The sequence below is a fragment of the Macrosteles quadrilineatus genome, unplaced genomic scaffold, assembly GCF_028750875.1.
Source record: "Macrosteles quadrilineatus isolate MER2022 unplaced genomic scaffold, UCM_ALF_1.0 Scaffold_1__1_contigs__length_201487025, whole genome shotgun sequence".
In the NCBI taxonomy this organism is placed as follows: Eukaryota; Metazoa; Arthropoda; class Insecta; order Hemiptera; family Cicadellidae; genus Macrosteles; species Macrosteles quadrilineatus.
In genome coordinates this window covers 9,443,950-9,471,360 of record NW_026542594.1, presented here as the reverse complement: position 1 = coordinate 9,471,360, position 27,411 = coordinate 9,443,950, and the positions used below count along the sequence as shown (strand labels likewise).

The 27,411-nt window shown below is 34.5% G+C and overlaps 1 protein-coding gene across 1 annotated transcript; it reads left to right on the top strand.

The window, feature by feature from the left end:
* The first annotated feature begins 7,378 nt into the window (after nt 1-7,378).
* On the top strand, nt 7,379-26,996 carry LOC128983010 (rhodopsin-like). Its single transcript, XM_054402132.1, has 16 exons — nt 7,379-7,438; nt 7,536-7,595; nt 7,681-7,728; nt 7,826-7,885; nt 7,971-8,030; nt 8,116-8,175; nt 8,261-8,320; nt 8,406-8,539; nt 11,262-11,392; nt 15,486-15,631; nt 16,164-16,422; nt 18,957-19,168; nt 20,423-20,697; nt 21,481-21,605; nt 23,797-23,889; nt 25,432-26,996. The coding sequence occupies exons 1-16, from the start codon at nt 7,379-7,381 to the stop codon at nt 25,458-25,460; spliced, it is 1,812 nt and encodes a 603-aa protein (XP_054258107.1). The 3' UTR covers nt 25,461-26,996.
* Nucleotides 26,997-27,411: the final 415 nt, after the last annotated feature.

Genomic DNA, 27,411 nt, shown 5'->3' with positions numbered 1-27,411 from the left:
GCAATGGCGTGTGCCTTTACATGTTCATGTAAAGAGTCAAACAGACGAAATATTTCTTACATCACAGTTCATCAAAGAAATCAAAGAAAACTACATAAGAAGGGTCCAGGGGAAAACCGGGCTAAGTCAGTTTTTCAAAACTTTTCAGGAGAGCCATTTAAAACTTTTAAAACACAAAATACAAAAAAACAATTCATTTTTTTAAAGAATTCTAGTATATTGAAAAGTAAAAAAAATAGAGAATTCAAATTTTAAAAATGTCATATTTACAATATTTCTTAAACTATAAATTATTTGGGTAATCTACCGATGTAACTGGGGAAAAACGGGCCTTGTTCATAATTTTAGCCCGTTTTCCCCTGAAATCTTACAGTACTTGCAATCCTGATTACTTGTCACTTTTTTAGGAGGGTGATTTCTTTTAACAACACAGTCTTATTATTGTAAACTGTTTATTAACACATAAAAGGTGAAAAGATATCAATTGAAAAGTCTATACAGTTGAAAAAAACTCGTTTACTTTGAACTCTGATCCTCTTGCAGACATCTCGTTCCCTGCCAAACCTTTTACGTTTCTTCGTTTTCTAATTGATAAGTTCTTGATCACTTTCACTATCCAGTCCACTCATTGTTCTTATCCTCTTAAACACATCAAACACACCACTTTACTGCCTCATAAATACCTGTTGCCAGTAACATAACTACTGCTTCTGTCAGTTGTCGATGACAGTAGTCAAATTAGTATTAAATCTAAGTTTAGTACCGTAGTTAAGTTTAATATTATTTTTTTAAAGGTAAAATATATTTTTGTCTTTACACTAATTAAAATACTGTTTAAGAAGCAATCTAAAGGCTATTTATTGCGTATGTAAATAGTATTAATTAATGCTATTTACATAATTACTTAAGGGGAGTCCGAGGTCCTATCTTTAGTAATGTTAACTAAATGTCACTTTTCTCAGGAGTTAGAACAGGTAGGATAGTGAAACTTGGTATACTTTTATATTAACTAATTAACTAGTCACAGACACAAGATTTTTCATTTAAAACTAAAAATAACTATTGTATGGGTTTTTATAGATTAAAAGAAATTTGTTAAAAAAAATTTAATATTTTTTTACATGCTTCTACTAAAGATATGATGAATTCCTTATGTCTGTGTTTAGAATAAGTCACTAAGACTACATGGTAAAAATTTCACAGCTGTATGTATTACCAGTCCTGAAAAACATGACATTAAAGTTTAAAAAAGTAAAGTTGCGGAAATCGGCAAGAAAAGCCTCCAAGGGTCAACCAAGGGTCTACTAGTTTTACCTTTTAAACGTCACTGCAATGTTATGGAAAATATATTTTTTTATACATTTCTAGGTTAGTAATCAAAAATGTAAGTATACCATTTTTAAGAAGAAATTCTGTGCTATAAAAAAAACATAAAATGTAAAAATTGAAAAAAATAAAAAAAATTCAACTTGGACTCCCCTTAAGTAATTCATATGAAGCCTGTTACAGCCGCTGACTTGACCCGTTTCTTCCCGGTACACGTTAGACTTAGCCCGTTCTTCCCCCGGTGCCTCATATTTGAAGCATTTATTTCACCATGACTAGACCCGTATTTCCCAATTATGAGCATACCATCGTGTAGAGCTTGAAAAACACTACAAGATGGCGTTTTAAACCAAAAATGACAAAAAAAATGACTTGACCCGTTTTCCCCCTGGCCCCTTCGATGTTAATGTGCCCGAACTGAACTTCAGTCAAATGATTAAAAAATCCTTAGCTCTGGAGGCATCCAAAATTGATTCAAGGAGTATTTCCATCAAAAGCCAGAATGAGTAAATAAACCAAGATAAAGTCAATTACATTTCCAAACGCAACAACAAACAAAATAACAGTGGTTCAAACTCAAATATAAAATTAAACAGGCCTTCTAATACACGGAAATAGATTTAAACGATTTTGGAATAGAAGACTTATGCCTCTGATGTGGCAGGAACCATCACAGAGCTTCAACGTGTCGTACAGATTACTATGACCTCAAATGTTTTTCCTGTAATCGTAAAGGTGATGTTCAGTACAAAAGTTAAAGACTCTTATTGAAAATAAAAAAATAATGGAATATATAGATAACCAACCTAGTTCCATATATCCGTGTGATGAAGGCAACTATACTGATGAATTTTATCAATTAAATAACATCTATTTTGCTGACATAAATACATCAGAAAGTCAATCCCCTACTCAAAAGTATTTTATTAAGGTCTAGTTAGAGGGGAAATCTCAAAAATTCTAAGTTGATTCTGGAGCTGGACTAACATTACCCAAAGAAAAGATTTTCAGGAACTCCATTTGAAATCCAAACTAAGACCAAACATATTTCAACACTCTAGCTGTTGTGATGTAGGTACGTTTCCGATCTTACACATCCGAAATATTAGAGCCACTTGGCAAAGCTGAAGTTCAAGTTACATGCAATAATCAAACATCAACAGCAGAACTTTATGTAGTTCCTGATAGATTTTAACCAATCTTGGGTCGTGCATGGATTAGAAAATTTGGCATAGAACCATAGATAAAACTCCTTTTATCTATGATAGAACTTGGCCAGATTGACCAGGAATTCAACCACCAAGACGCATTTTCTTCAGATGAAATTATTGCGGTTCAAAATATTAAAGACAAGTACACAGATATCCTGTTACATTTGCATTAGGTGACAAAGTTAAAAAAGAACTTAATGATCTAGAGAAATTACAAGAATGCATGAACATTACAAGAACAAATACCACTACAAGCCAAAACAGAATCTCAAGAGGATATCAATTAAATATAAGAGTAAGAAGTTTAAGCGTGGGAGATCGTGTAAAAACTAGATGGTACATGCCTACATGGACACAACCACCTCTTACCACTGCCATTACACAAACATCGTCAACTGTACCTAGAGGTGAATAATAGTTATACAGTAACCGAATATCCAATGATTCACGTCCACATAATGTGGCTGACTCAATCTCTCATCGAAAAACTACGATAGTCGACCACCATCAATCCCCGTTATCTACAAGACACTCGACCTCTACAAACCCTGATCATCAAGGCAGACCAACTCCCGAAGATCCTACAGGAATAAGAAACATTCCGTTCGAAAAAGATTATGTCTCCTAAGCAAACCTTCAAGCGTGGGAGATTGTAGGATTTCCATATTTCGGTCTTAATATAGTCAGCTGCTTCAGTTATAATTTGTTTACTAATGTTTACATTAGTTTGTTATGGTTTCTATGTTAATTAATTGTAATTGTGAATGAAAGAAAACTGTTTTAAAAATATTCTTTTCACTACACTGTCTCAAAAACAGCTGTCTTACGGATCGTTTTGAGTCCCTAAAGATAGATTTTGTTTTACGGACTCGAATCATATGGTTATGTCAAAGCTTGGGTCATCTCAAAAACTAATTTGCTGTTCTGATCCTTTAAAATGCTTCTTTAAACGGTTTTGGCCATATTTTGTATTTTCTGCTATAATATATGACAGTTTAATGAAAAGTATTAATCGTAACTCGTCCTAAAATACTTTTTGTGACTTAATCGAATTTCCGAGCCGATCGTCCCAAAAAAGCCTACTTTAGGGAAAACTACTATTTTATTAACACTGACACAACAAATACTTCAGTAAAACATGGTACTATTAAATCCTTTGCTGTCCGAACTATGAAATCACCTGTAGACATTTTTTATTTCTTTTTTTTCCTATAAGAGATGGCATATAATACAAGAAATGCGTTTTTATATTTTCCTAATAAAAATAAACAATACTTTTTTGTGAGTAATATGTTTAATATTACTCATAGGGCTGTTATGGAATGGCCGTGACTAACAAAATCATCAGTGGGATAATAAGGAAAGACGTGTATATTGAGAACAAAAGTAATTTTATTCTTTAATAGTATAATGTTTAAATCCAACGAGTAACATGTTACTCACGACAAAAACGTAACCACCTGGCAACATATTTGGCCTTGAATCAAATTGAATATGAAAGAAAACACTATAGATTACAGTAATATAAGTCAATCTTTGGTAAGTGTTAAATAATGTGTACTCTCCTAAAAAAAACTCCCAAAATATGGAAATCTCGAGAGTGGAGAAAACTGTAACCCCTCATTGCAAACCTTTGTATGAAACAAAAACGGTGCCAAGGAGCTATTTCCTAGTGCTGCTAACGAGATCAGAATTAAATTTCCCAGGATTTCATGAGTATTACTGGAGTCGATGGGACTTTATAGTATATAATATGAGGGCGATGTAGTCGTGATTACTAAACAGTAATCAGTGGGGAGGAAAGGGTTTTAAACTCATCAAAACTATGTGTGAAATTTTGCAATATGAACGGAAATACGGAAATTCACAATGCTTTATTTTATTTTATTTTTTACTTGCAGAGCACCTGTCCTTCATTATGAGTATAAAAGGCTTATTGCATTTATGGGAGAGGTTTAAGAAAATTTTGTTCCTTTAATTTATACGATAAGCTATAGTATTGCACATCTACCATAGCCGTAATGTTACACCAAACTCAAAGAAAAAATAGTTCTCATTCTGTACCACATCTTTGAACACTTTGTATTTTAAGATTGTTTTAAAATTTAAATGCGATTTAAAAACTTTTTTAGTACTGACATTTTTTATCTAAAGTTACCCGTTTAGGAGTTACAGCGTGTTGGTGTTACGTTTGAGAAAAGAAGGCTTGTGGTGTTCATTCCGCATCCTGTTGCTCCTAAACGAGTAAGTTTGGAGATAAAATAAAATGAATAAATTGCAATTGCGTACATTCTAATAAAATCGTAAAATACAATACAAATATTGATTTTGTTGTTTAAAAATTGGGCGACATTTTCCAAAATGGCTGCCAACATTAATATTGGAAAACTCTGTACTTTATGTTTTATAGGCTGTAAATGTGATATAAGGACTTATTTATTCATTGCATTATCTCTCTAAACTAACCCAATTATGAGCTACAGGATGCAGAATATTCACCACAAGCGGTTTTTCTTGTATCACACTATAACTCCTAGACGAATAGCTTTAGAGAAAGAATTTCAAGAATAAAAAGTTTTAAATTGTAAATACAGGCTGCTAAATAATAAATAACAAAGTTTAATTGTATATCTTATAATAAAAAAGGCAGCTATTGGTTCACTTTAGGTGAGACACCCTGTATGTCTTCAAGTAACATTAAATTCTTCTTAATAACCTTTTTTATGGGACATAGGATTATTTATAATAAATTTAAAAACTATTCTTAGATCATAGATTTGATTGTCTCTGTCAAATAGCGCTGTTAAACCCAGAATGACGTTTTTAGTTGTTCCAATAGCCCACAAATGCATCAACTGTAGCCGATCGTCACTATTAATGGCATTTGGCGGTCTTTAAAGTTTCAAGTCTTGACGAAAATATTCTTGTAATGACAAAGCTACACCACCATTGAAGCTCTCTCTATAAATATTTAACATATCAAACATTTCAAATAAATTTTATTTTCTAATGTAAATTGTAAATGTAGAGGAGTTAATATTTATACACAAAATATCTACTCACCGTTTAACTGTAATAATAACCAGTTCAAATTTTCCAGAATTGTGATGCATTCCTTGAATTATTTAAAGACAGGAGTAATACAACTGAACTAGTTAAAAACCAGGGTTAAAGGTTTATAATCCCCTGGAAAAATGTTTGTTAAGCAGCAAATTGAACATGCAGTAATACCGTTCGTACCCCATCCATGTAACAAAATAAAGTGCAAAGTTCATTATTTTGTTATCCAAACAAGCCAGCCAAATATAAATCTTGTAGTCGAATATAAAGTTGATTAGATTGAGTTTCTAGGCACGTATCACTGAAACGTTCTATTCTCTCTCGATTGTTTTCGAGTTTGAATAACAAGATGCATACAGAATCATGATAAAGAACAATTTTTAATTTTAACCATAGCAGTTGTGAAACAGCTTATACAGCTTGAATAATGGCTTGGTAAGACAACATTTTCCAAGCAATATTTTTACGCATAATTATAAATACGAGTCCTCAATTCATTCTGGTATATAGTTCGCAATCTGCTCTGGGCGTAGGTTCACACACTTCCAGTTTTCATTTTATATTCTAAGCATTTGACTAATGTCACTAAATGTTTTCAAATACATCTACAAATATTTGTTTGTAGTAAACATAGTCATCATATTTTTAGATTCAACAGATACTCAATAAAATTGTTTCTCTATTAAGTAAAATTTTTAAAGTACACCTTAATTTTGAGCAGAAATCATAAGCCATTCCCATGCCGTACGTTTGAGAAGTATGCGCAAACAATCTTCAGTAGTTAGAAATCCAAATGTTAGAATAAGTGTAAGATTTATTGGTTTTTAAAGTTGAAAAAATCCTATCATCGATGTTAACATTAGGGACTGATGAAATGCATGGCAACGCTATATGTTGACTGATATACTGCATTGTTTGTACAGGAGACGAACGGTACGGAGTGGGGATATCTCCCAGAGATCAGACCTGTGGTACACTATGTGGTAGGAAGTCTGTTGTTAGCAGTGGGGAATGCTGGAGTGCTTGGCAACGCTATATGTTGACTGATATACTGCTTTGTTTGTACAGGAGACCAACGGTACGGAGTGGGGATATCTCCCAGAGATCAGACCTGAGGTACACTATGTGGTAGGAAGTCTGTAGTTAGAATTGGGGACTGCTGGAGTGCTTGGCAACGCTATATGTTGACTGATATACTGCTATGTTTGTACAGGAGACCAACGGTACGGAGTGGGGATATCTCCCAGAGATCAGACCTGAGGTACACTATGTGGTAGGAAGTCTGTTGTTAGAAGTGGGGAATGCTGGAGTGCTTGGCAACGCTATATGTTGACTGATATACTGCTTTGTTTGTACAGGAGATCAACGGTACGGAGTGGGGATATCTCCCAGAGATCAGACCTGAGGTACACTATGTGGTAGGAAGTCTGTTGTTAGAATTGGGGACTGCTGGAGTGCTTGGCAACGCTATATGTTGAATGATATACTGCTTTGTTTGTACAGGAGACCAACGGTACGGAGTGGGGATATCTCCCAGAGATCAGACCTGTGGTACACTATGTGGTAGGAAGTCTGTTGTTAGCAGTGGGGAATGCTGGAGTGCTTGGCAACGCTATATGTTGAATGATATACTGCTTTGTTTGTACAGGAGACCAACGGTACGGAGTGGGGATATCTCCCAGAGATCAGACCTGAGGTACACTATGTGGTAGGAAGTCTGTTGTTAGAAGTGGGGAATGCTGGAGTGCTTGGCAACGCTATATGTTGACTGATATACTGCTATGTTTGTACAGGAGACCAACGGTACGGAGTGGGGATATCTCCCAGAGATCAGACCTGAGGTACACTATGTGGTAGGAAGTCTGTTGTTAGAAGTGGGGAATGCTGGAGTGCTTGGCAACGCTATATGTTGACCGATATACTGCTTTGTTTGTACAGGAGACCAACGGTACGGAGTGGGGATATCTCCCAGAGATCAGACCTGAGGTACACTATGTGGTAGGAAGTCTGTTGTTAGAATTGGGGACTGCTGGAGTGCTTGGCAACGCTATATGTTGACTGATATACTGCTTTGTTTGTACAGGAGACCAACGGTACGGAGTGGGGATATCTCCCAGAGATCAGACCTAAGGTACGCTATGTGGTAGGAAGTCTGTTGTTAGAATTGGGGACTGCTGGAGTGCTTGGCAACGCTATATGTTGAATGATATACTGCTTTGTTTGTACAGGAGACCAACGGTACGGAGTGGGGATATCTCCCAGAGATCAGACCTGTGGTACACTATGTGGTAGGAAGTCTGTTGTTAGCAGTGGGGAATGCTGGAGTGCTTGGCAACGCTATATGTTGAATGATATACTGCTTTGTTTGTACAGGAGACCAACGGTACGGAGTTGGGATATCTCCCAGAGATCAGACCTGAGGTACACTATGTGGTAGGAAGTCTGTTGTTAGAATTGGGGACTGCTGGAGTGCTTGGCAACGCTATATGTTGACTGATATACTGCTTTGTTTGTACAGGAGACCAACGGTACGGAGTGGGGATATCTCCCAGAGATCAGACCTGAGGTACACTATGTGGTAGGAAGTCTGTTGTTAGCAGTGGGGACTGCTGGAGTGCTTGGCAACGCTATATGTTGACTGATATACTGCTTTGTTTGTACAGGAGACCAACGGTACGGAGTTGGGATATCTCCCAGAGATCAGACCTGTGGTACACTATGTGGTAGGAAGTCTGTTGTTAGAATTGGGGACTGCTGGAGTGCTTGGCAACGCTATATGTTGACTGATATACTGCTTTGTTTGTACAGGAGACCAACGGTACGGAGTGGGGATATCTCCCAGAGATCAGACCTGAGGTACACTATGTGGTAGGAAGTCTGTTGTTAGCAGTGGGGACTGCTGGAGTCCTTGGAAACGCTCTGGTACTATTTGTGTTTACCAGGTAATACAACAGAGCTCTATAGAAATGCACGTGGTATTTAAACCATTTAGGAAATATGTTGGCCAAATGCAATTTTATATATAAAAATATTTATGGAAAATATTTCTGGAAAAGAATGTTTTATTTATATAAACACTATATATATATCTATATATCTATATTTATAAATAAAGATTAAACATTAATAAACTTAGTACCCAAGTAAAATTATTTATTAAAATATTTACTGACTATAGTTTCGGCTCTAAGGCCATTTTCAAAGTAAACAAAAATCAAAATAAGATATGTAAATAAATAAATAACATGTGATATTATAAAACTTTTCTAACTTGTAACATAATTTTGTCTTCATTGATTAATTTATATACTATATGATGTTTTGTACTTATTTTCATTAATATTTTCTCAATTTTGCAATTTTTTCATATATTGGATTGTTCAATTTTGGAATCATTGTATTTAAAATATTTGATTTGTTATTTTTGTAGTTCATTGTACTACATTGGACAAACCTATCGAAATTTTAAAGTTAGATTCAACGAACATATACAGGCATATAAATCGAAGAACAAAACATCAATGAAATCAAATTTTGCAGATCATTTACTAAAATCCAAACATAAGTTTACTAAGATCGAAGAAAACTTAACAATATTAGAAATTGAAAAAGACAGAGAAAAATTGAATGTAAAAGAAGAAATTAATATGTATATGAACTACAAAAATAACAAATCAAATATTTTAAATACAATTATTCCAAAATTGAACAATCCAATATATGAAAAAATTGCAAAATTGAGAAAATATTAATGAAAATAAGTACAACACATCATATAGTATATAAATTAATCAATGAAGACAAAATTATGTTACAAGTTAGAAAAGTTTTATAATATCACATGTTATTTATTTATTTACATATCTTATTTTGATTTTTGTTTACTTTGAAAATGGCCTTAGAGCCGAAACTATAGTCAGTAAATATTTTAATAAATAATTTTACTTGGGTACTAAGTTTATTAATGTTTAATCTTTATTTATATATAGTAGCCCTATTTTTCTATTTTTCATATCTATATTTATATATCTATATAAACACTACTATAGAAAACCAGAATTTGTGTATGTTTGTCATTGTTATACATTCACGTTATTCAAAGCCTATCTCATTAACAATTTACTACTAAAAGTGCTGCCACTGAATGAACTTTTCCCAACGAGGTATTTGAATATATGTACATCAACATAACCAACAGTGTAGAAAACTTTTCACAAATAGTACTAACTGTGTAACTAAACAAGTACATCGTGGCAATAGCAATCAATTACCTCACGTTAGTAAAAATACAATTCATTCACACGCAGTGATTAGTTTTCACTTACCACTCATCCACTTATCAATTACATGTATATTATGATTTACAAGTGAAGTATCATGACTTGTACAGAGATGGCTTAGTTACACTCGATAGTGATCACATACAGCCCACACAGGCTCTTACCATTGACTATATAATATATTGTCAATGCTCTTACACAACTCCTCTCGCTCTACACTCCAAGAAACGAAACACTTGGTCATTTATTAGCTCGTATAAAAAATAAATTGATGTGTTTGAATACAAACATGGCTATCAGTTTATATTGTTTACTTGTTTTACAGCGAAACAGTATCTGCCCGGATTTCAGAACCACTATAATATAAACCGTATAATATATTAAGTGTTATTATCATTAAGTTTTGACCAGACCTCTGCTTGCTTTTTCAAATAAAAAAATAACAACTATTAAGATTGAGTTTGAAAAGAGCGCTATTTTGACAATAGTTCATATCGGCGGCTATTTAAAACAACTAAACAAACAAAAAAGTATATCTTTGTTATTTTCTTCCTGAGTGGAGTTCAAAACAAAAGTTGTGGCCACCAATTGTAATTTTTTTAAGCAAAACCTTTTTTGCTTAAGTTTAAGTACCATCATAGACTGTATGTTTTATCTATGGTACAATAACTGACTGCTATAAAATTATAAAAGTCCAATGACGTAAAAATAGGGACACTTTTATCATTAAATCAGTTAGAATTCAATAGTCACAACAGGTTCTACAGTATACAAAACATTTGCCAAGAATACACTTAGAACACCTCTTGTATTGTATAACGAGGAAGGCGTACTGTTAAACAATAGCTATTACCATCCCTTAAATCATTGGTAATTTTTAATTTTATTCTGACGGAGAGAGTTAATTAAGTCAATTAAATTAACTATGGCTTTAGATTAGTTCTTGGATTAGGTGCAATTACTTAAAAATACTAATTAACAAACTAATTAAACAAATTAATGAGTGATTTAAACAGAACTACAAGATTTTTTGAAACTAAATAAGTTATTTAGCAAAAGTAAGTACTTAATTAGTATTACTTATACTTAAACATACATAAACATATATGTATATTTATACATATAAATCATATTATATAATTATTACAATTATATTTAAATTACCTATACATGTAAATATATAAATACACATACACACACACACACAAATATATATACCGTAATATATTTTACTAACGGTACTTATTAAAGTAAGTACATGAAAAGTACTTAGTACTATATTTTGTTGATAGCCAAACTCAAATAAACAACTTAGTAATAAATCGAACCATACTATTCATTTTAAACGTTAATAATAATGACTTGATGTGTTTGTTATTGGCAGATTCAGGCGGTTGAGGGGACCATTCTCTTCGTTCGTAGTGAACCTGGCAGTAGCAGATCTGTGTACTTCCCTGCTGCATGGGATGGCAGTCGTGTCCTCCTTCAAGCATCGATGGGCCTTCGGACGATTAGGTGGATAAAGCCTAATCAATAGTTGGATCTATCAACTAAATGCTTTTCAAATATTTCTTTGGTTTTTACTTTTGTTTACGGGAACAATTTATAATCTACGATCTTGTAGTCAAACACATCCAAATTGTTGTGTAATAATAATTTAATACTGAAAGTAATTCAATGGTATTAGCAAACTGACACATATATTTGCCATTAGCTTGTCAACAACCCTAATAATGGGTAAGTAGTGTGAGTAACTATGACCTTTTACGGGAAAAGTCATATACCTACTGCGCAACCATTGCTCAAATTTGTGGAAGAAGTGATGAAGAAATTTGCGAGCCGTAATTTTTAAAGCATTTAGCCTTTTAAAATTTTATAAATTCAAAATAGGAAAATTCAACTGGAGAAATATACTCCAAAACCCAAACTTTAAAAAAGCCCTAACCAATTTGAGCTGTTTGGAATCAAATAGTATAAACTGAACTTGCTTTAAGCCTTAACTATCAATAACACATTTTAAGTCTAGGCTTTTGCGACGTTTTGAATATACTATTTTTAATGTTTGTGTAACACGTGTCATGAAAATTGTGTAAAAATGTATTTGGGAAATACCTGATTAATATATGGCTTGGATTATTACAGTCATTAATTAAATTCTTGATAAATAAAGCCGGAACTTTTTACTGCGACTAATATTTGTTCAAAGGTGAGGTACTTTTAAAGTAATTGAAACAGAGAGAATTAATGATCAAAATAGAGATTTTCTTGTCTGTAGCCATTGTCTTTGGAAATGAATCTGTTAATGATACTTAATTCTACTAAACGTCTTTGATATAGGTATTATACAAATAATTGCATACGGATGAAATATTTTTATTAATTAACTTTTGATTATACTAAATATACGGTTTTAATTTGGGTTTTGTTTTGTTTGATTTAAATACAAAAAATTTCTTAACACTTTTGATAAAAAAATTAAAATTAAAAACCTAATTGTGTTTAAAGCGCAAGTTTTCTTGGTTGGAAAGGACGAGGTAGTGAAGAAAAGACAGCATTTCTAATTGGCCTCTTATAGTATAATGATGAGAGTCTCCCAAACACAAACATTATTCAAAGTTACCGTTCTTGAAAAAATAAACAACCACGTAGTATTTCTATAGCGTAAGACTCCAGCCAGGCTGCATTTTTGTATTACCCGTCCTGTTAAAAGTCTTGCCCCCGTAAACAAATAGACCACCACTTCTGCAATCAATGTATTTGTGGATATATTTGATCCACTATTATAAACATTTGTCATACTATATTAATGTAATATTGGTGTAACATACCACTCGAGGCCTTGTTAAAAGTGTCCACAAAACAAAATAAAAATATGTATACAAGTTCCCTAAATAAAGACGTTTTAATTTAGACGTACTTAACTAAGTATCTATATAATTAATACGCTACACGAAACTTTGTCGGTTGAACTCCTCCGCCATTTATTAACCGATTTTATCCATTGACGTCTCATTGGAAAGAGCGTGTCGCCTATATTTGCAAACTGGCCTTACATTTTTGAAAAAGTCCCTTGGGATCTGCCCCAGTGGCTGTTAAAGTTCCCATGTTATCCTTATGAAGAACATAATTGTTTACATTTTGATCAGCTGTTATTTATTTTTCAATTCAATGAAACACATTGAGTATATTTATTTACTATTGAGTTTGTGAAAACATAACCCCTAGACGGTTCATGTTAGCATGAGTGTAGCTTAAATTTGTACATTTATCGTTGTTTTGTGTAACTATAATTTGTTTATTTGTTGTTTTTTTCTTTTAAATGCCTCCGTCGCGACAACGAAACATCGTGTAATCGTGATAACGACCGCAGAACAGTGGCGCGTAATAGGCTTAACGATAGACAAAAAGAATTCTTTTTGTCTATGCTTAACTCATCACAGTCAGCACCTGACCCTGGACAATCTCAACTATAAGTTACAAATGCGCCCTAACACTACCCCAAAACGACTTTTCGTTCTCAATTGGTCCTCTATCAATGACCTGTGTCGCCTTTACAGCGAGGCATTTTGAGAAGGAGAAAACCGGCCGGAATGCTTTAGGTTAGCAATAACGAAGATAAACATAGTCTGAGTTACACACCGGTAATCTTTGAGTTGACTCTTTTAAAATGATTGCTATTCGTTTTGAAATAACTCATGTAATACTTTGCAATTGCTCGAAATCGAGCAACATGTACACTAGTAGTAAAATAAAACAAAACCACGACAAAAATTGGATTTATATTTAAAAAATGGTACAAGTCATTGATGTACATACGTTCTTCCGAGCGGAATTGAATCAATAGTATACTTTGTTACATAGCTTGTTCAGTAGGCTAATCGACATTCACATTTAAAACCAAAATAAGTGTTGAATCTTGATGCAAACGTAAATAAAGGGTGCACCAAAAATCCTCATGGTTTCTGATATGTAATAAGTCAGCTGTTATAGTAGCTAGAGACCTCATTCTTGTAGTGAACGATTGCTTATGTTATGCCATTTTTAGGTTATGTTGATTTAACAAATAAACATGTGGTATAACCAGTGGTTGGCGCAACATCGTTCTTTTGATATTGAGAGATTTTTTAAACAAAGAGTCTGTAACTTGAACTCAACGATTGTTATGCGTTCATTTTTAGCCAGGGCATCATGGAGCTATTATTTCTCCAAACACTATTTTCAAGTTTGTTTTTAACTTTCGAAACATAGCTTCTGAAATAAAGATCAAGCCAAGTAGCCGGTCTCGTTCAGTTAGTACAACATTTAAACGAAACTGTTCGATGTAGTGTAGTTCAAAGTCCTAATCGTTCTGCTCGTAGGCAATCTACGTGATTGGCCTAGGTAATTTCAAACTATTCTTTACGTAGAATTTTACATTTAGATCTCAACTTCCTCCCGTACAAAAGGGGGAACGCCGTCATTGTAAACTCGGAACGCTATGTGGAAATGCTGAGGAGGTTTTTGGTTCCACAACTGCGAATTAGGGATAGACATGACGAACACATGGTTTCAGCAGGACAGCGCAACTTTTCACACAGCCAATGATTCAATGACAGTTTTGCGTGAACTTTTTCCCGGTAGAATGATCTCACGGTTTGGTAATGTGCCGTGGTCAGCGCGATCCCCAGACTTCGTGTGACTGTTGGCTGTGGGGCTACTTAAAAAGAAAGGCGTTCTTTTCGAAACCTCAAACCATCCCTGAACTCAAGCAGTGTATCCGGGAAGAGACTGCTACTATGCCTCAGGCGATGACACGGAAGGTGACTGCGAATATGCAAAAATGATGGGAAGCCTGCGTCAACGGAGAAGGTTATCACCTAAGTAATGTAATTCATAAATTATTTCATAAATGGAAATGGCATAATAGTGTGACCAATATAACATTATTTAATACATCAAATTTTACTTTTGTTCTCGAGCTCTTTAATATTAAAAACCGTCACGTTATTTTGGCACACTAAGTATAATTTCATAAACTTATCTTAAAACCAAGAGGCTACAGTACGGTATTTACTTTTATAAGTGGTGAAGATACGGAAACAATGTCTCTGATTCTAAGATTTATTTGAACAACAGCTGAAACTCATGAGATAATTTAGATCCCAGAATATTTTCTCAAATTATTCACTGATAAGCAATAGAAAATGTTAAACCAAAAAGAGGCTTGTGTTTTACGATATTTTTTAAAAATTTTATGCAGCCTTATTTGTTAAGTTTGATAAAAAAAAAACTCTTGTTCTAAATATTAAGGTTTCATGTTGGAGAAACATTCGAGTACATTTCCTGGCTCAAACCGTATCTATTGTCTAGTCAAAAGTATACTACTTTTACTCAAATAGCTCACTAATATTTGCTAACGTGCAAATATGTCAGTGCAGCTCATGAGCTTCAAGTTCCCTTACTCAGCTTAATACCCCCTACTAGAATGCATTGAGGTTTATTTGGATTGGCAAATCCAAGGTTCAAAGTGTACCCCACCGTTTTAAAACAAAAAAAATGGGTTTTTGGAATGAAATTTGTAGATATTAAATTGCAGTTTTACATAAACCTGATCCTATTTCACCTCCAGGCTGCATGCTGTATGCTGGGGGAGTGGGCCACTTCGGACTGTTGTCTATAGTCACCCTGGCCGCTATAGCAGTAGAAAGATACTGGGTGATCACGGCCAAGCCTCTGTCGGGCAGTCGCAAGCTCACCAAGTACGGCGCACGCAAGGTTAATGCGTTACATATAATGGCATATTTTGTTCTACTCTAATACACTGCAAAGTTAACATTATGAAATATTGATTTAAGATTAAAAATAAAATACCCTTGTGTTACTAACATCTGAACAATTTATTTCGTAAAGTGAATTATATGAAGTATCCAGGAAGTATCAGGATTTACTGAAATCAATATGAATAAGTCTATAACAAGTAAGGTGCAGCTTTGCTGGGTTACAAATAGTGTTTATACCTGGGAAAATCTACAATGTGTGGCTACCAAATACACATCACTTTATTGATTTACCGTCTTTGAATGATTAGATAGTTTATTTGGATGAAAAAAAAAAATAGTCTGAAGCTCTTAACACTCGATACTTTTAAAACTAAATAAAACTGGAATTATTTTAAATGGTTTAATTGGCACCAGCAAGCACCAGGTACTTTTAGTTGCCAAATTCACATATGCGATAGTATGCAATTTACATACACTTATTGTATATTTATACTCGTATGTTTACTTTGTGTTTCTATTACCGACAGACCTGCGTATTCGCTTGGCTGTACTGCCTAACCATGTCGCTGCCTCCGTTTTTCGGCTGGTCCAAGTACGAGCCCGAGGGTTTCCTCACCTCATGTTCCTGGGACTACACGACGCGCTCTTCTGCCAACCGCGCCTACTACATCTACCTGCTGACCCTTGGCTTTGTGATGCCTGTGGCCGTCATTTCCTACTGCTACGTGTTCATCATGGTCGCTATCTTGGCTCACGGTCGGGAAATGAAGGACGTCAAAGCCAACGGTAACAAAATCATATGTGGACATATGTGACAAATTAAACAAAACGTAAAAATGAGGTGAATAGAAACAACAGGGTGAATAGAAACAAAACTTCAATGAATGATTCACATTTTTATAACTTTGTTATACATTGACTTTATATAAGGGAATTATTTTCTCCCATTATAACCATATCCTATCTACCTGGGAAAAATTAGTTTAGCATATTGGTATCACTGCTTCGGATGTTGGATGATGCGAAACATCATTTGAAAATGTTTGCGAAAAACATTCTTTTCAAAACTTTCTCTCTAAGTATGAACCTATTACATGTATTTATGTTAATAACCATTTTTTATATTGTCTTAGGTATCATAAAACCAAGTGTGTTAATAGATTAGCCTTAGAATAAACTATATTTTTTTACTTTATTTTTAATTTAGGTTATGTCATGATTTTGCAAAACCAGGGTGAATAGAAACACTTTTTTAACCAGTGGTGCAAATAAAGGTTGACCTGAAAACCCCCCAAAAAAGAAAAAAAAATACCAGAGATGAAGATGATTCTACATCAGTCACACTGGAAGAAAGTGACAAAGACGAACAATTTGATGAAGAAGAACCAGCATACCTAGCTCAAGACATCAGTGAGTCTTCAAAGTTGTCCCTTCATGATCATGTAATTGTCAAAGTAATGGGGAAAAACAAACCTTGCTATCGTGTATATGTTGCAAAAGTTATTGAATTTGACGAGGAAGGATAAATAGGAAGATTCATCAAGAAAATTGCGCAAACCAACAAGTTCTGAGAGACGGATTAAGAGGCCCTCTTCAAAGTCGATGACGTAGTACGATCGGCTTCCAACTCCCAAGCCGTGTACAACTAGTAGATTTAAGGGAGTGTTGTATTTTGAGGATGATTTGTCTGATTTTACTCTTCATTTAGTTGGTTTCTATGTAAGATTTTGTTACTCTGATTTCACCCATTGTCATTTATGTTCTCCGATTTGTTTGGATAAGGGTTTATGAAAACGACGTTTTTATACTTCGTACTTATAAATAAATGTGTTAATTAACTTTAAATATTTTTATTTACAACAACCTAAGCTAACAAGCATAAATTTCATGTTTCTATTGCCTCTGGTAAGTGAGGAAAAGCAACAATCATCAATTTAACACAGTGTTTCTATTCACCCCAAAGTGCGGGGTGAATAGAAACAGCCATATTTTATTTTTTTTTTGCTTAGTGATTAAAAAGAAAAAAATTGATAACTGGTTTGAGTAGAGGAGTTCAAGACCAAAAATATGAGCTAGTGTTGAAAATTTAAAAATTAAAAATATCGGTTTTACAGAAGCTTAAAAGTCAAAAAGTGTTTCTATTCACCCCATTCTACGGTAGTTGTTTTAGTAAATACTTATAAAAAAATACCAACTAGTCTTTATACGTGATCCATACTCATAGATTGAAAACAAACTGTCTAAATAGTAGGTTTTGTTGAATAGGTTAAGGTAAACACTAAGACCGAACACCCAGGAATTGATTTCAAGATATAACGATCAAAATAACATCCAATAAGGGACATTGTAGTCGTGTAGCCTTAAAAAGCACTGCAAACATTTAACGTTATTTTTAAGTGCTACACATGATAAGAGTAAATAAAACTTTGGGGAGAAAATTAGGTTTCAATTCAGACCTGTGTGACAAAATAATTATGTTCTGTATGCACCTAATTAAATTGAATATTAAGATTAAAAAAATAATACTGAATTAATCAACTAATTAATTGTTTGCTATCCATATATATGACTGGTATCCAAGTTTGTTTGATAATTATGGTCACGTTATTTAGTCTATACATACTATGTCTAAACATACGAAAAATTCAAACATATTGTATCTACCCTTATTTTATAACCTATACAGATATCAATGACATCGAATGTAAAAAAGCATCGGACAGTGTCGTATAATGCCTCCATTTTGCCAATTCAGTTATTGGATTTAAAAGCCTTAAAGCGCGACGCTCGACCTTTTGCCATATGTTTGAGACTGACAACTCCAATCGTCCCTACATTTTCCTAGGGTTTTGTTGGGAATGGTGCTTGATCATGAATAGGATTTAAGTGATGAAAACAACTCTTCGACATTTTTTACTTCAAAAGAGATTGACAATATTTTGTATCATAATGGACGCGTGCGAGGAGCTAGCCTAGACTACTACCAGTTAGTCTAGGCTAGCTCCTCGCACGCGTCGCGCATCAATTAACCCATGGGAAATGTTTGTGACTCTTACGTGTGTATTCGTTTTTTATGTTCGTGTTCGTGTTCGTGTCCGTAGTCGTATTTGTGTTCTCGTAGTTTTAATGTGACGAATTCGTATGAATGACAAATTTTGACCTCCTTCGACACCTGAAGAAAGCCCCCTGAGGGCTGAAACTGCAGTAGTGTAATATACTACTCAAAGGATCACCTGACAGTTAAAAGGTATTTAAACCATTTTTATTAACTAAAGTGATTCGGAGGCTAACATCATGACATTCGTAATAATGTGTTACAGGAGGGGGCAAGCCAAGGGGCTACATCTCCACGCGGCCGTTCGTCCACACTCGCTCATCCTCTACAGTTCGAACGGCCGAGATAATCTTCGTACTAGTACTTCTGTTTATAATTTCTTGGACTCCATATGCAGTCATAACATTCATCGGTCAGTTTGGTCCTCGCGAATGGCTAAATCCTTGGGTAACAGCTCTTCCTGCCTTCTTTGCCAAGGTATGGTAGTAAATGTTGTTTTCGTTATATTTGAGTGATATGGTAAACAAAATTTAGGAACATAACGTAAATAAAGTCAAAACTCAAAGAATAGTATATAAGTCATTTTATAATGAGTGATTTTTTTTATATCATCATTTTAGTCCTTAAGTCATTTCATCCTTGTGTTAAAGTTTTCCTAGTCTTAAACAAAATCTTCATAGTTAGAGTGAGCCACAGTCTGATTGTGATGATGTTAAATTTTTTTATAAAAGAGGTTGGTGGCCTCTTTTAACCTTGCATTTGCCCGTCCACATAGACTAACCGCCCGTGCGTGGATCGTATACAGCAAAGCAAGGAGTGAGCCGGTACAGTACAAAGATGAATTACTGGTTTTATGTATTTATGTCAAATACACGAAATCTTTTACAAATTCAAGCTGATGATATGACTTATTGTGAGTTATAGCACTGTTATGACCCATGTGTGTAATATTTCTAAATTCTTACTAATTGTATATAACACCTTATTAATATGTCGATCAAGTTGCCACTTTGAAAACAAGGATTACTGTAACTCATACCTGTTTCTGGCTATACACGCTGCAGATTTTATCATTTTTTTACAAGTAAACCATAACATAACGTGGAATTTCACATTGTACTCTACCGTAATGCATCTTCTGTAATAAATTAATTCGTAAATGTTACAATGGTGTACAAGAAGCAGTTCGTCAATCGAAGTGATTCAAACTGATGAATATATTTGCAAATATTTGCAATGTTTGGTGACTAAGTCTATTACAAGCAGGGGAGGCGGGGTTGTTGAGCTGGCAAAAGTAGCATCGCGTTGAGGTGTTTAGCAGAACTCACCGGTAAATCACTCTTGCTGATTTCCGGTAATTTCTGTAGACAGCGACTTGTTCTAAAAACAGTACAGAAACCAACTGCTTACTATTTAACTAGGCGAAAAATGGTTTACATCCTTGTGGAAAGACACTACTTGAGGATTTTATCTTCCTATGTATTTTACTTTTTGTTAAGCTACGTAAAAAAAACAAAAACTATAAAATTCACGATATTAGTTAAAAATAAAAGACACTTTTCTTTTTATTTGGTAGACGTTTTTTAATGACGAGGCAACGGCTTATCCATATTAATTCATCGATATTATTTTTTGCAAGAAAGGCAGTACTGATACACTTATGAAAAAATAGCTATGTTCATGAATTTCTCTATAATGCATGCCTGTAATACAATGTATTTTTAACCGTAGGCATCGGTCGTGTATAATCCTATAATCTACGGCCTGTCACACCCGCACTTCCGGTCATCAGTGAAGCAGTACATCTCTGCTTGTACGACTGGGGTGAGCAGCTCCACCATGGCGGGGTCCCAGAGAGGATGTCCTGGGAAGCGACCCTCGGTACCTGCGAGAGACGTCGCCTCTAGTCCAGCCTCCATACACGCCCTGCACCGCACACACTTCCGCTGCTTCCCTCGCCACACAGTCAATGGTGAACACAGCTTCCACAGCGAGCCCGACCCCAGGTAACCATCATTACTGTACATGGTCAATGGTGAACACAGCTTCCACAGCGAGCCCGACCCCAGGTAACCATCATTACTGTACATGGTCAATGGTGAACACAGCTTCCACAGCGAGCCCGACCCCAGGTAACCATCATTACTGTACATGGTTAATGGTGAACACAGCTTCCACAGCGAGCCCGACCCTAGGTAACCATCATTACTGTACATGGTCCAGGAAATGCCAGGCAGCACCATGGCTGATAACACAAGTACCCTGATAACGAGCCTGTCATTTTACACGTCAAAAATGTTAGTGAACTCTTTCTGAATCATATTGAAGTTATACCTTAAGCAGTAATAGTTTACATTGTAGTATGAGATGTGACGAAAGGCTCTAAAAAGGCTTTTGATTGCATAGTCCCCAGTTTTCTGCAAAGCATATAAAAAGCAAATCATTTGGTGTTCTTGATCTTACGTTCTTAAAAACTAGAATTGCACATGAACATAGTGACTATGATACCCCTTACATTTTTTAAAATGCATTTTAATTTTAACACTCAATAACACCCAAACTCGGAGCCGCAATATTGGGTTTTTTGTAAATATTGGCACTTAAAACTGCCCAAATGTATCGAACTAATAATTAGATTTGGTGATTAACAAATATTCTTTGTTAGAACAGTCTAATATGTTACAATGCAAAAGCCAAGGACCTGAACCGTATTATATTTCGCAGTTTCAATCCTGCAAACGTAAACAAACACAATGTAATTTAAAATTAATATTTTTAATATTTTCCAGAGGCATGACCTTGCTGCAGATGGAGAGGCCAGTAGTCTTACAGTGGCATGGAGTCAAGTCAGGGAAAAACAGAGTTCTCACCACGTTAAACACGCCCAACTGCAACATCCTTTCTAACACCCTTGGTAAGACATAGCTTTATAACTATATAAATAACAGTTTATTTCTAAAATATACAGGGTGTTCAGTTAATAAATAGCCAAGCTCCGAATAATAATTTTGTGGGAAAAAATTAAATCAAGTACTGTATAACATTTTTTCTTTGGTTAGCGTAGCATCCACGATTTTGTTATTTAAAATATATTTATTTCATTAGCAAATGAGGTGTACCTCAAAAACGTTTGGTAATAAACATTAATATTTATCAGAAGTATAAATATTTTTACCTACGACAGTTTTTTAGTATCCATTTCAGTTTAGTTCTTAGAATTGAAAAGTTTCACTTAACAGCTGTTTACTTTCATAACAGCATAGTTTCATTTCATAACAGCATAGTTTTTCTCATAACAACAGGGTAACGGACCAATGAGGTTCAAGGATTGAGAGAAAAGAAGTAAAACTGTAATGCTTCGAACGTCAACTAATAAGCTGATCAGTTTTAATTGTTGATCTGACTTGTTCCTGTTGATACTCGCGTATTCTTAACCTAAGTTTATGGAAGTTAAAGGAAGGTAGATTACAAAATTTAAAAATTTCAGTTAGTTAAAGTGAAGTTGACGAGATGGAAATGAGAGAACAAACTGTTTATAATATTCTATAATATTAGATGCTGAGATCTAACTGTAAATTAACCGTTTCACTATAATCATTCAGTTGTCAAAAACAAAATACAAAATTTCCCCATTTGTACCTGATACAGTATTTATGGTAAGAATGCTGCTAGCAGAACACATTCCCTGAAAAAGGTGACGTATTTTTTTAACGAAGTTTTACAAACACGTAATTACAGGAAATCAGCTGATCATACAATACGTCGTTGCATCTCTTTCCTTTCATTGGCACTGACAATAAACGAAAACATAACATCTCTAAGAAGTAATGAGTAGTGATTTTTAGTAATTAAAAACCAGATTGTTAGTAATTAAAAAAAACTGTCGTAGGTAAAGTAGTGTACGCAACTCGCGTTAATAGTCTTTACGACACTCGTAGAAGTTTTTACTCGCCAAGGCTCGTGCCTTAAATTTTCTACTCGTGTCGTAAAGACTAACTTAGCGCAATCGTTGCGTAAACTACTTAACTAGTGTAACAGTTGGTGGAATTTGAGCAATTGTAAAGTAGGCTATTACAGGAGTTATTTCAAAACGAATAACAGTCATAACTTCTGTTGAGTTTTAAAGATTCAACTCAAAGACTATGTTACTAATGGAAATGCTCACGATGTACATATCAGTTCATATAATCAACATTTCTTGTAAATATTTTATAATTGTTCAAAAGCTGATCTTTTTTTAGCGTTTTTTTTTTTTAATTTTATACTAAAAATGGTACAACTCCCATTGCTGTACGAATTATGATTCAAAAAGTACTGTAACTTATGTTATCTTCCCATAACAACCCCATAAAATAACGGAAAATCAGATTTTTTTAAATACCCTGTTTTGATTAAAATTAGTACCTATGTTCTGGTCCTTATACAGAATATGTAGTTCTAAAGAAAATAGCGCAACCCCATGTGGCTAAAAATTACGGTTCAAAAGTTAATTCAAATTTTGTGATTTTCCCAATAAAGTATCATACTCCCACCGCTTACCCATGATAAGGGTTGTTGACAAGCCAATGGGAGAAAGTAACTGTCAGATTGCTGATACCGTTAATTTTAAATAGTGATGCAATTTGTTCACATCACTTAAGAACTTAAGTACTTCCTGCAAGACCTGTCAGTCACAATATGTTTTGCTGCAATTGGCATTCTTTTGGTTAGTTGCTGTAATATCTTAAATTATATTTACCCGAGAAAATGCAGAGTTAAAAGTTCTAATGTTGTTCAGGTGGGGTTTTGTTTCCATTACCTTTGAATAGTAATTGAATCCTTTAAGGAAAGCTTTTCAAATTGTTCAGCTATTTACTATTCCATCCTTGTGAACTTACGAATAAAAGTGTCTTTGATGTCTTGAGGAGCAAAATGCTTCAATGATTATAATTTTCCAAGTAGTTTTTTAACCTTAAATTTACCCTTGAATTGAACCCTTTTTTTCTTGAAGTTTCCACAATATACTTCACCGTAATTATGAAGGGGGGTGCAAACACAGAGATTAATAATTCTATTGCCTGTGTTTTCATGCTTTGAACTTAGTAAATTTAATACATCTGTTCCAGTGATAACCAGCGAAGGGATGGTAACAACAGGAAGTCAAACATCAAGCAGAATCCCACTCAGCTTGTACGACCTAGGAGCTGTACCTAAGAAACGTAAGCAAGTCAAATAGTTAGAATTCCATAAATATAAATTCCAAATAATTAATAACATTTTTATTGATTTTACATAGGCTACTATTTCAGTATGATGGAGTATTTTAACTAAGTTATAATTAGAGGATGAGATATATTCAGCCAAGATTAACGAGCAGCTCAGTATATTACTAAACTTTACTCAGAAATAGAATTTGGAAGAAAATATAGGGCTTTATCCTTGATTTCCGCCTTTATTCCAGTACTCATACTATTAATATTTCCAGTACCAATCCTAGAAAACTGGCATTAGGTCACCCTAAAACGGAGACTGGGCCCTGAAATATATACTTTAGTGGGTTGAAGTACCTATGAAGACAAAAAGATAACGACAACCCATTAGTGTACGCTGAGCACTGCAAACTGTACCTTTATTTATTACTGGACCTGGGCTGAAAGTCAGTAGACAATAAGATAACACTAGCCCAATAGTGCAGACTCTGCTTGAATATTATACCAAATTTGTTCGTAACAGGACATTGGCTGACAGTCAGACTATGAAATGAGGCAGGCCCAGAAGTGTAGATTGAGCGCTCACATCGATATACGATGAGATCACTTAGGTTCAGAAGTGTAGACTGTGGTCTGATTACAGTATCTATGTGTGTTACAGGACCTTGGCTGAAAGTCAGTTAACGATGAGATGACGTAGGATCAGAAGTGTAGACTGTGGTCTGATATCAGTATCTATGTATGTTACAGGACCTTGGCTGAAAGTCAGTTAAAGATGAGATGACGTAGGATCAGAAGTGTAGACTGTGGTCTGATATCAGTATCTATATGTGTTACAGGACCTTGGCTGAAAGTCAGTAAACGATGAGATGACGTAGGATCAGAAGTATAGACTGTGGTCTGATATCAGTATCTATGTGTGTTACAGGACCTTGGCTGAAAGTCAGTAAACGATGAGATGACGTAGGATCAGAAGTATAGACTGTGGTCTGATATCAGTATCTATGTGTGTTACAGGACCTTGGCTGAAAGTCAGTTAAAGATGAGATGACGTAGGATCAGAAGTGTAGACTGTGGTCTGATATCAGTATCTATGTGTGTTACAGGACCTTGGCTGAAAGTCAGTTAAAGATGAGATGACGTAGGATCAGAAGTTTAGACTGTGGTCTGATATCAGTATCTATGTGTGTTACAGGACCTTGGCTGAAAGTCAGTAAACGATGAGATGACGTAGGATCAGAAGTATAGACTGTGATCTGATATCAGTATCTATGTGTGTTACAGGACCTTGGCTGAAAGTCAGTAAACGATGAGATGACGTAGGATCAGAAGTATAGACTGTGGTCTGATATCAGTATCTATATGTGTTACAGGACCTTGGCTGAAAGTCAGTAAACGATGAGATGACGTAGGATCAGAAGTATAGACTGTGGTCTGATATCAGTATCTATGTGTGTTACAGGACCTTGGCTGAAAGTCAGTTAAAGATGAGATGACGTAGGATCAGAAGTTTAGACTGTGGCCTGATATCAGTATCTATGTGTGTTACAGGACCTTGGCTGAAAGTCAGTAAACGATGAGATAACGCCGGCCCAGAAGTGCAGACAGCGCTGTGATATCTGGGCATTTAGATTAATTTGTACTATAGGCTTTTCTGTGTTACGTTCCTCAATGTGTTGAGTGAATGTTTGCTATTGTTTGGTCATATTGTATAAATGGTTCTATAAAATCAGAAGGTTTTGATGACTGAAAATCTCTTATTCTTTCGTGGTAAAAATTAAAAAAAAAAACAGTTTGTGACTCCTACGTTAGCTCAATTTATATCATTCAAATAATATGGTTGTAACATTCAAATTTACTTTTGATTAATTGCATTGTATGCTTAGTAATGTAGTTGTTACTGATGTAAAAAAAATCTTGCCGGAAATATTTTTGATACATTTCAAGAGTGTTGTAAATGGTCGTAGGAAATTTATATATTTTCATTTTTGTGTAGTCTCCAGTCACTTAACATCTAATAAGAGGCTAATTTACCTTACTTTCGTCTGGTCATTTACCTCCTCTAGACGATCGTTTCTGTGACTATATCGCCTTCTTCAGATCCTCGTCATGAATATCAATTAGTTTTCACTCATATCGAGGTCATCAAAACATTCAACACGAACACACGAATGAACATCGTTTAAACAGGACATAAAATCTGTTTATGTTAAATCCTTTGACGTCCTTGATTTGAGTGAAAATTATTTTTTTTATTCTTGACGAGGATCTGAAGAAGACGACATAGTCGCCAAAATTATGGTAGCCCACCTTAAAGGAGGTATTGGAGTCACAAGACGAAATTAAGGTAAATTAACCTCTTATTTATTTATACATAGCCTTTGTAAGGGCATTGCATGTTTTTACCATCTTAAATACTTGTAATTACTAAATACTTAGTGGTCCAGCCTTTCTTGTTAGATAATGGACCCTGGCTTTAAGTAAATTATGATAAAAGTCAAACCCCGAAATGCTAATGATGTTTATTTCGCCTTATGTAGTTGAATCTAATATATTTAAACAACGATTTGTGGGTGCCTGATATATTAATTGTTTTTTTTTCACATCATATCAAAATTGAATCTTTGGATTTGACAATTGTAAGAATGAAAGTAAAATAGTTAAACATTTTCTAATTATAAATCTAAATTAACCAATTTCTATCTTCAATTATTAGATAGAAAGACAACTTAAATACGTAAAATGTTTGTTAAAAAAGACCCTTTCACGTGACATGAAATTTGTTATTGCTTTCAGTTTATTTATTCTTAAAGTTTGAGACTTTTTTTAATTGGAAGATTACACGAAAAAAACGAATGACCCACCTTGTAAATACGGTGTAAGATAATTAGCGTTTTGCACCAAATTGATCAGGGTGATTAGACCTGTATATTGATGCATCACACAACCCATGTTTACACTTGAACAGTTCTCAAAAAGCACCCCAAATTGGCTCTTTTGGGGAATTTTTCAAAATAATTTAATTGGATTCAACAAGGTAAAATTAGTGGGAAATGAGAACGTACAAGTGTTAAAAGCCTTACCTTTGTACAGTCTACACACCAGATGTGGAAAGTTTTAAAATGAACACCTTGTATGATTTGTTGAGTAAAATAATATTCTGAAATGTGTTTCTATTAATCTTAAACCTGAAATTTTTTTTATAAAGGAATTAGCTTAATACAATTTAGTTCAAGCAATTTTAGGAGGTTATTTTAAAACTTCTGCTTACCTAGCAGAAATACTTCAAGCGCACAGCTGATTTCTAGCTTTGAACGTCGTTGGCTCCATAGAGGTATATTTTTTAAGTTAAGCATTCAATGTTATTTAAATGGGTTTCATTACCTCACCGAAACTTTACATCACTCGTGAACTAAAGAAGTTGTATACATCACGCTTGGGATAGGGAAGTTTAACATGGTGGGTTAGGTAAATAGCTATTACAGCTGTCAACGAAAAACCAATTTTCGCAGATCAGAGCGTGGCATAAAA

Bases quoted from the DNA above. Each gene is read 5' to 3' on its own strand.
- LOC128983010 (XM_054402132.1), top strand. From the start codon at position 7,379: ATGTTTGTACAGGAGACCAACGGTACGGAGTGGGGATATCTCCCAGAG. The intron at 7,729-7,825 runs GTACGCTATGTG...TTGTTTGTACAG, and splicing joins TCCCAGAGATCAGACCTAAG to GAGACCAACGGTACGGAGTG. The intron at 7,886-7,970 runs GTAGGAAGTCTG...TTGTTTGTACAG, and splicing joins GACCTGTGGTACACTATGTG to GAGACCAACGGTACGGAGTT.